Source organism: Lipotes vexillifer, unplaced genomic scaffold (assembly GCF_000442215.2).
Source record: "Lipotes vexillifer unplaced genomic scaffold, Lipotes_vexillifer_v1.1 scaffold860, whole genome shotgun sequence".
Classification (NCBI taxonomy): Eukaryota; Metazoa; Chordata; class Mammalia; order Artiodactyla; family Lipotidae; genus Lipotes; species Lipotes vexillifer.
This window is the reverse complement of record NW_006789568.1, coordinates 176,252-186,836: the sequence shown is the minus strand read 5'-3', so window position 1 is coordinate 186,836 and position 10,585 is coordinate 176,252. Positions and strand designations below refer to the sequence as shown.

The 10,585-nt window shown below is 39.4% G+C and overlaps 1 protein-coding gene across 1 annotated transcript in view; it reads right to left on the bottom strand.

Moving 5' to 3' along the window:
- CAB39 (calcium binding protein 39) overlaps nucleotides 1-10,585 on the bottom strand; it is a 50,963-nt gene that overhangs the window by 18,047 nt on the left and 22,331 nt on the right. Inside the window, exons 2-3 of the mRNA XM_007462738.1 lie at nucleotides 4,360-4,524; nucleotides 1,882-2,000 (exon numbers count right to left, since the gene is read on the bottom strand). Coding sequence (XP_007462800.1) covers nucleotides 1,882-2,000; nucleotides 4,360-4,524 — 284 coding nt within the window. The remainder of the gene's footprint in view (nucleotides 1-1,881; nucleotides 2,001-4,359; nucleotides 4,525-10,585) is intronic.

Sequence of the window (10,585 nt, the reverse complement as noted above, 5' to 3'; positions counted from 1 at the left end):
CTGAAGCTGAATCTAATCAAACTACCTTGAAAGAACAGAGGATAGAGGAACATGGCTACAGGTGAAACCACAGGATGCAAATCCCAAATATGTGGTTTCCCTGCAAAACAAATGACCCAGTTGCTTCAACAAATAAATGGTGTTAAAAGAAGGGCGCAGGAACTATTATAGATTAACAGAGAGTTAAGAGTCATATCAACCAAATTCAGTTTGTGGACCTTGCTTGAAAACTGATCTAAACAATATGAAAAATGACATTTTTGGTGAAAATCAAGGAAATCTGAACAGTGACTGGGCATTAGATAAGATTAGGTTTTTAAATGATATTATGGTTATGTTAAAGAATCTTTTATTATGTACTAGGGATGCATACTGAAGTGATGTTATGTTTGAGGAGGAAAAACAAGAGGCAAGGAATAGATGAAACAAGAATGTTAATAAATGTTAGTAATTGTTGAAGCCTGGTGACAGGTAGGAAAGGGGTTGTAAGGGGTGGGGGGACGGCTTCTGTGGGATCCCAACACCAGTGGCTTCTCCTCGCCTCCCTAAACTGAGGTTTCTGCTCTGGTCAGCTCAGCTGAGAGCTTGAAACCTTTCTTTAAATATTACCTCAAAAGTCTTACTTTACATGACATTAAACAATGTTCATATCATATCCCTGGCCACTCTAAAGTGAAAACACAGGCAGAGTTAACTAATTCATAGATTTTAATAACCGCTGCTTTCTACGCAAAAAGGAAGACTGGCTTTAAAAATACACAAAGGCATCTGGCAGCTGCTCTAAGAACACTAAAATTTCAGACTACTCACTACATGTTCATACACGCAGCTCTGGATTGATACAACAAAAAATCAGATGCCAAAAATTCCGTATGGCAACATCTGAAGAAGCAACATAGACAGTTAGAACTAGAAAGAAGGAAATAGAATGCTGGCATCCAACACATGCACTGACTCATGCTTTGTCTAAACGAGTTTGAACTTGGGGGAAGTGTTAAACCACAGAGATAGGAATCAGAGTGAGGCAAGCTATAAAGCTGCGGTAGGAGAGCAAGCTGATTCACGCCACCAGTCATGCCAATAAAACAGCCGCCCGCCAATTTAACAGAACACCACCAGTGCACACGTACCCAGAGCTGGCAAACAACTCCGGTGTGAAACAACAGGAGGTTACCTTGCCAATCAGTGATGAGAGAGAAGAGGCCTTTTTTTTTAACTTTTAGTTTTAAGGCTTTTTTGGTTTTTATTTGAATTTTTTTTTTTTTTTTTTTTTTGAAACTGACAGGCTACCCAAAGATAAATGCCTGCTTATTAGTCCAACAGTAATTCCAGGAAGATGCACTGTGAATTACCAGATTAAGTGGGTTAGTGAGTGGACACACATAGGTGAAAAGCAAAGGGAAGTACGTCATAAACATGCACTTTGTTGACTGCTGACTGAACAAGGTTAAGCTATATAGCATCCAAGCTCCATTTACTGGGAAGCCTTTACTGCAGTACAGTGTGCATGTACGTCCAAAGAAGATGTCTTTAAATACATGATTTAGCTGATATTTCAACAATTAAGGTTTTTACATCTTAGAGAACAGAAACAAGAACACAGAGGACTTATTTTTTTCTTCAGTCATGTATGGTTTGAGAATTTAAAGGCTCACAATTCACCTAACTTTAAAATCCCACGGGCATTTTCAAATTCAGTTTAGCTCACAGGTTAAATTTTAAGGAGGGAAATGTGTTCCAGAACTACGGGAAAATGAGCTGATGAAACTACAGAGGAAATGCTTTCTGACATTCACCATTCTGTTTTTGCCCAAGACCATCTTTTCTTTTTATTTTTCAAGTCAAAAATATAAATCTTATTACATTATACTTTATACATACCCTTTCAATAACATGAACAAAATATTCTGTTGGGTGCAGATGTATTCAACAGTAGGAGTTCTTGTACCAATTTGTCTTCTGAGAATATTGTTGAAAATCTGAGCCACGTCTTTCTTGCCCTATTAAGGAAGACAAAAATATCAAAATGCCTGACTAAATGCCAAAACGCCCTAAATAAACTCAAACCTAGGTACTGTATATTTATAATTATGACTGAATATCTGACTTTAAAATGTTCCTAGACATTAAATTTTCTTATTTTATTTCTTCCTTCGTAATTTCAAATTCTAAGTTTTAATAGTGAATTGTTTTTTTAAAGATTTTTTTGATGTGGACCATTTTTTTAAAAGTCTTTATTGAATTTGTCACAATATTGCTTCTGTTTTATGTTTTGTTTCTTTGGCCTTGAGGCATATGGGATCTTAGCTCCCCGACCAGGGATCGAACCCGCACCCCCTGCACTAGAAGGTGAAGTCATAACCACTGGACCACCAGGGAAGTCCCTAAGTTTTAATAGTAAAGTATTTTTGACATGAATAATGTGTTGACAAAGTGAAATCTTACTATATATAATTTCAATGATTTCTAACTCTCAGAATCATGCTGACTCAGATATGAAAAACAAAACCTTGCTATATGCTTACATTGTTCAGGGATCTGACTCCCACCCAAGCAGCTTCAAATAGGATGCTTGTATTGTAAACAATACATATAGCTTCCTTTTATAGTGATGGAAGGAGGAGAAACTGTAGTTAGTGTAATAAAAATGAAAGAATTCTGTAAGAAGTTGAGCTTTAATGGCAAGTAGACATATCCTCCTACTAAACTAGGTGTAATTGGGAAAAACTTTATATATAGATAATTAAGGTACTGAGTATCACATGATGCAACAGTTCAGAGATCAGAGTTACACCACGGTACTTCACTAAACAAAATAGGTAGATGTTAACACAATACAGTGAAACTTATAATCAGAAAGCTGCACAAGAAAGTAACAAATGCAGAAGTAGACCCCAAGAGATGTTTCAGAACTGCCACTTTATATAAGGCTGACAAGTCTGCAGGAGAGTGAGTGAAACGCTAGCTTTCCAGCACTAGAGATCACCCTGGGGCCTGTGCTAGGTCAGGAGTAGTAATGGCAATCTCGAAGAACCAGTCTCAAGGGCACACATTTCTTTTAAATTAAATTTATGTCTCTAAAGTCCCAAATGAATATTAAGTTCAAGGTCCAGGTTGGGGACTGGGGTGGGAAGACGAAGGAGAAGGAACTGGATGGTCCAGTGCACTCCCACCTTTGCAGTGGAGATAAAAATCCTTGTTGTTGGAATTTGACACTCTATTAAAGATATATGAAACCAGCTATATAAATGGAAATATCATAGTTCTGTCTGTTCTAAAAGATAGAAATAAATTTTTATTCTCTTTTATTATCTATTGATAATACATTCAAGTAACCTATGAACCACATCTTCCCCACCCTTCTCTAAAACTGAATCTAGCTACAGGTGTCTTGTCATTTTCTCCCCTGGTTTTCCAAGTACCTGAATAGACATACAATCCCTCAGGACGATAAACACTGGGGCTTAAACAAAGCACAGCCATAATGAAGAGTCAAAGAGGAGACTGCTCATGACCATGCCAGAGTCCTTCATTACACACTTCTCAGACTAGTTTATTCAGACTGGTATCAAGGACCATTTTTCTCACTAATAAATGCACTAAATATCCAACATGGGATGATCTGGCTGTATAAGCCTGGGCACCAATCTCAAATGCCTACCAGGGACGAGCAGGAAATGAAAATGAGCGCAGCAGGCCGAGGTAGAAAAAACAAGCTGTGCCGTCTGTGGCACACCCAAGTGTGGATGCCAACGTCATGGGCTGAGGGGCCACACAAGACTACAAGGCCCAATGTTGCCAAATTTTCCAAGGGAAGCAAGAAATTCAAAATTGTGTATAAAATCTCCTGCTGTTTTAATGTTATCCTCATTTAAATGTTTAAAAGCAGTGCCAAGCAAACAAAACACATATAATCTCAACTGTAGTGCGTTCTCAGCAGGTTAAAAACAAACAAACAAACAAAACCTAGATGTTCTCTAAGATCTCAGCAACCTCAAAAATTCTAACACTCTATGGTCTTCTTTAGATTGTTTATTCCTTGAGAGCCAAGAACCAGTGAATTATGTAAACCAGCAGCTGTTTATTAAATACAGCCTAAATGAAAGGGCATAACAAATACCTAAAAAACTTCATATACGATGTAGTGAAAGAGGGTGAAAAAACCTGGCCTAAGTCCGAGATACCCTTGAGTTCCTGAGTTGGCCCCGCTAATTAGACAGGCAGCCCGGGTATGCTTACAGGTCAGTACCCCTGAGCCAAGAGTCCAGCAGGAACCTTAAAATGTTTCAGAGGAGAGAACATACGGAAAATGACTACGAATAGTTAGTGTTTTTGAAAAATAAAAAACTGATTTCTTACCTCAAAGTCAATGAGCTGTAAATCAGCTACTAGGGTGCTAAGGAGCCCACTATTATACAGTTCTTGAGCGAGCTGTGCCACCGCTTCTGTCTGTGGCTCTTTTTCATTTGTGCCATACAGAATTTCTTTCATGGCAACCAGATTTTTGGAAACTTCTTCTGTAGCCTGATTTTGGGGGAGAGGAGAAAATGCATTTTCACAAACATATATAACATACCTACACTTGCTAAATACCTTCCCTATATATTACATACTCCCAGACCCCTGTACAAGACATAAAGGTGGGCAAGCCCCATCCTGGCCCTCAGGAGTCAAAAACTGCATGTGTGTGCACAGGTGGGGACTGACATATGTGCTCGACAGGGAAGGCCAGCAGTGTATACTTGAACGCTGAAAACAATGTTGTTGTAGTAGAAACAGAACAGGGAGAAAAAGTTCAGTTCTGCTCAAATGGGAGGGAAACAACATGGAAGAGGCACCTGAGCTGACCATGAGAATGGAGAGACACTGACAAGCAAGAACTGGCTGGGGAGAAGGAGACTGAGGGGAACGAATGGCAGGAACTGGGGATGAGGGGGAGGAAGCAGCACAGGGCCTGTCAGAGAAAAGGTGTGGAGGGAATAAGGGAGTGACAGAAGAAATGAAGCTGAAAGAGGCTTTGAATGCAAAGCTAAAACACTGGCAATAAATAAAAAGTCACTAAAAAGCTTCCACTTCTGGCCAGATGAAAAAACAAGGGTCAGATTTACCTTCCCCCATGAAAAAGACCAAAAATTGGAGGAAAATATTTGAAACAATGAATTTTGAACATTGAACTTCAGGCAGCACAGGAGAGTGGTTCCTGAGAGAAGGGAAACAGACAAAACGAACTTCACAATTGCCCCAGCTTACTGCCTGCCCGGAGAAAATTTCCAGGCCACATGACAGGGAGAGGGAAGCCAGGCAGAACAGGCAATCTCCACGTGAGGAGACAGAGCTGGTAATCTATGGAGGCCAAGGAGACTTGGTACTTTTGCAGGGCAAAGTACCAGAGAGGAGACAGCTACACTGAAGAGAGTGTTAGAGACCTGCAAAGACTCACTTGCTACTCTATCTGAGTACTGGTAAGCACGTGCATGCGAGTAGGTACCCAAGGCCAGGGAACAGAGCCATGGAGCTCACGCAAGGCTCCCATTAACCTGATGGAAAACCTCATACTCACAGGCATAAAGCAGAGCTCTCAAAGGGTTTTGTCTCTGCTGTTATAAAAAATTAGCCCTGGACTAAACTCTGCTCTCCAAAAAGCTTAAAAGCAAGCCTGGAAAGAATCAAAACTGGAAAACACAACCAATAATGAGGAGGAAAAACAGTCAACAGTAACAGCCCTGCAAAGTGACACAGATGGTAGAAATCAAACAAGGACATTAAAAGTTACTATAACTATAGTCAGTACATTCAGGGAAAAAACGAGCATGTTAAGTAAAGGTATGGAAGACGTAAAAAGACCCCACCAAAATCAAACACTTAAAAATAAAAACTAAAATTTCTGAAATAAAAATTACACTGGATGGGATCAATAGCAGAGCAAACAGTGCAGAAGAAATGGTTAGTAAATATGAAGACAGAGCAATGAAAGCTATTCAAAATGAAACGCAATGAGAGGGAGAAAAAAGACAGCACAGCAGTGAGCTACAGGATGACTGTAAGCAGTCTGATACATGTGTAACTGCAGTCTCCAAAGGAGGGGGAAGGACAGACAAAATATGTGAAGACATAATAGCTGAAAAATTTCCAAATTTGATGAAAACTATAATCCCATGGAGCCAAGAAGTTCAAAAAAAATCCCAAGCACAAGAAACAGGAAGAAAACTACGCCAAGCCATAGAATAATCAAATTGCTGAAATTCAGTGAAGAGAAAATCCTAAAAGCAACCAGAGGGGGGAAAAACATTACAGACAAAGAATCAAAAAATAACAGACTTCTTGACAGAAATGATGCAAGTCAAAAGATAGTGGAGGAACATTATTAAAATTCTGGGGGAAAAACAAAACTAAACTGTCATTGTAGAATTCTATACCTAGTAAAAATATTATACAAAAATGAAGGTGAAATAAGAATTTTTAAGACACAGAAAAGCTGGAAGGTTTTGTCACCAGCAGACCTGCACTATAGGAAACGTTTAAGCAAGTCCTACAGGAGGAGATTCAAGATGAAAATCTGTGTATACAGAAAAGAATGAAGAGCACTGGAGACAGAAATGTGGATAAATGGAAAAGATTTTTCCATTATTAAAAAAAAGTCTCTAAAAGACAACTGGCTGTTTAAAGCATAAATCTGTATTTTGGGGTTATGCCATACGTAGAACAAGAATATGTGGCAACAATAGCTCCAAGGGGGGGCAGTGTTAAGGTTTTTATACATGAAGCAGTATAATATTTCTTGAAGACAAACCACAAGTTAAAAGGCATACACTGTAAGTCCTAAAAGAACCACTAAAAAAACCAAAAGAGTTATAGCTAATAAGCCAACAAAGCAGAATACTAAAGATATGTGAAAAACATAAAGGCTATAAAAAGCTAAATGAACGGAAATATTTATGACAGAAATTACTTCAGGGAGATCACTTAGCACAGATTCAGAGGACATAAGCCTTTAATGGTACCTAAAGAATCATCTAGGTCCACGGTATTCCCTTCTACAACCTTCTAAATCTTCTTACCAAATGATCACATTGCTTCACCTTAAATATTTCCAGTGTCCAGTAATGCAGGATTAGCAGACTTCAGAATCAGACAGCTGTTAGAAAATTTCATAGTGAAACAAACATTGCCTCACTATAGTGTCGGCTGGTCCTGGGTCTGCACTGCAGATAAGAAAGTATCTTAACTTCTCTTCCACATAAAGGCTCCTCATTGAAAACAGCTTGCCTGTCTTCCCTAAATAGTCTTCTCCAGAAAAACCTCCTCTCAGCTACTTTAACTATCCTCCTAAGAAAGACAGGATTAATGTTTCAACTCTATCCAGATGGAATGATGCACAAGAAACCAGACCACCATTTCCTGCAAATGTTGCAAATTTAATGTAGCTCAGGGGCTACCTTTAAGAATTTTTGCAATTATATCATATAATTCATTCAAAGCCAGATCTTCGGAATAAACACTGCAATGATGGCTTCAACTCTTCTCACTATTTAATTTAATCTCATTAATAGCCCATCATTCAACACTGTGGAGGTATTTCTGAATTCTGAAGGACATCCAAAATGCCAGCTATTGTATTTGTATCATCTGAAATCTGGTAGGTAAGTATGCCTCCCATGGCCTCAATCATTAACCAAAATGCCAAAAAGGAAGTAACTGAATGGAGCCTAACATTATGCCTTTGAATCACCATGCTCTTTTCAGTAATGATCTATAAATAATCTTTGGGCATGGCTGCTCAGCCACTTACATATACACTTATTTCCAAATGATATTCAAAAGGCTTTTTGTTAAATACTCTGATAAAATAAGAATATACTATTTCCTCCACATTTCCTGAATATAAGGAAATGAAATAAAGTTAATTTGGTATGACCGTTTTACTTAAGTCTATGCTGATTTCTACTGACTACTGCTTTCTTTTCTAAATGCTTACAAAGTATCTTCCTAATAATCCCATTATGAAACCTTATTCAGTGTGAAGGTAAGCAGAACCTTTACCTCTCTGAGTCTGCTGTCACTACCCTATTCTGTTAATGTCTTAGATTTCTGACAGCAGTTTGTTGTCATCCCATATATAAATTTTAAGTACCCCAGAATGTACTTTTTCTGGGCCAAGAGATAAAAATCATTTATCAACAGTAAATGTTCTCTTATAATCTAATTACATGTGTTGCCTTTACAATTTCATTTTATTAATCTCTATTCTTAAGATGATTCTCTTTGACCGGGAAGAATCTGACATTTAGTAGGTTTCCTGAGTATATTATCTGCTGAATTTACTCAGTGACCCTACCACATCATAGACCTTAGCCCCGTCTGCTTCTCTGACTAGATCGAAGTTTTGAGGTTCTTAATAACCCTTCATGTGTCTCAGTTTATACTCTGCTTTGAAATCGTGATATGATTTTAAATCTGAGATCAGACCATACTCTATGCTTTCTGACAGTAAAGGATGAAGAACTGCTCACTATGAACAAAAGATGAAGATCAAAATGCTCACTGTGTTGGGGGGAAGGGGAGTGATAGCTAAAGTATGGGGTTTCTTTTTGAAGAGACAGAATTTTAAAAATTGATTGTGTTGTTTGTGGTTGCACATTATCGGTGAATAAACTACGAACTACTGAACTGTACACTTTAGATGGGTGAACTATATGATATGCAAGCTGTATCTCAAAAAAGCTGTTTTTAAAAAATGGAGGAGAGAAGCAAGGAAATAGAAAGCTACTTATGGTGCTTCTAAGATGAAAGGCACCCTGGATCCACACATAAAGCCCTCTTCTTCCCTTTCAGCAGATGACACTGTCACCTACATTATGAGTGGGGAGGAAAACACCATCGAATTCTCTCCTCTGCTAACCATTATGCTCGCCTACCTATTTTAACCCTCCTTGCTTCTAACCATTATAAAAACCTACCTATATTAACCCTCCTTGCTTCTGGATTCCACTCATCTCCTGCCTTCTCAGGATCTCATCCTGTCTGTTACCTTATCTCCTCATATAGTCGACTCCCCTCTTACTTGATTCCCCCAAACTCAATTTTAAATACGATCTATTAGATTCCCACTAACAAAACTAAACAAGCTCTCCTTTGACTCCATAACCCCCTCCCAGATACTGCCCGCCATAACTAAGCCTCTCAGAACACCTCCCTGTGTCGGTTACAGTCCACATCTCTTTCCTACTCACTCTTCGGCCCAATCCCGTGAGGCTTCTACAGCCAGTACTTTATAGCTTTCAGACAGTCACCAACGACCTGCCTGCCATTAAAGACAATTTCTAGCCTTCATCACGTGTGAGCTCTCGGCAGCATCTGAAGTTGGCTACACCCTGCTTTTAAAACCGCTCCTCCCTGTCCTCTGTGACTTACCAACACCCTACTTTTTTTCTTCCTGTCTCCCTGGTTGCTCCTCTGTCTCCTTTTTGGCTCATCCTCCTGGAGTGGGCCGTTTAAATATTGGGAATTCCTCCAGGCAGAGTACAGGGCTCCCTTCTTCTCATTCTATCATCTCTCCCTAGGTGACCTCATCCACACCCACAACTTTAATGAACACCTAAATGCAGATGCCTCATAGATTCCCATCTCTAATCCAGTTCTCTTACTAGTATATTAAGCAACCTGCTAGAAATGTCTCTACTTGGATGTCTCAAGGTACCTCAAACCTAATGCATCTAGAACAGAACTCATGCTCTTGCCCCAAAGCCTATGTTCTTCCCTTGTTCCCTATTTCTGGGAATGAGATGCCACTACTGCTCTTATAACGTGTCAGAAACTTAGGATTCATCCTCGACTCTTCCCTCTTCCTCACCCTGCCCCGATATGTAATCCATCACCAGTCTCCAAAATCCATCCATTTATACTCTACCGTCCCCATAACTCTTGTCTGGACTACTAAGGAGCCTACTGACTGGTTTCCTTGAATGCCCTACAGTCCGTTTTCCACATCACAATTAGAATGATCTTTTCATAACACAAATATGATTAAGATTTATGCTTAAATCCTTTGTCTTACAATGCTTAAATCTTTGTGTTTAAAATGCTTCAATTACCTATTGCTCTTAGGATGGAGAAAATTCCCTTTTAACATGGCCCATAAAACCCTGCATGGTATGACCCTAGCTCTCTGACCTCACCCTGCACTGCAATTCCTCCCCCACTATCTATACACCAATGCTCTGGTCACACTGGGCTCCTTTCGGGCCCCTGCACATGTGGGTGCCTATGCCCACAATATTCTTCGTGCTTATATTCCGCCCCACCTCCTGCTCTTCCTTCACTGCTCAGCTCAACGATCACCTCCTCAGAGAAGTCTTTCCAAGTCAATTCTAGCATACATTCTCCTACTACCTTCACTGCTTCACAGTGTTTTTCACAGCTGTATATAACTCTGCTTTTCCTTGTATTTCTAATGAATGTCTGTTTCCTTCTGCTCCATCAGTAGCCCAGTGCTTGCAGGTGCTCCATACATGCTTGATGAGTGGCTGAACATGAGTATACGTGATCACTGGGATATAAAATTCAGATGAACGCTGGATGTAGGGAA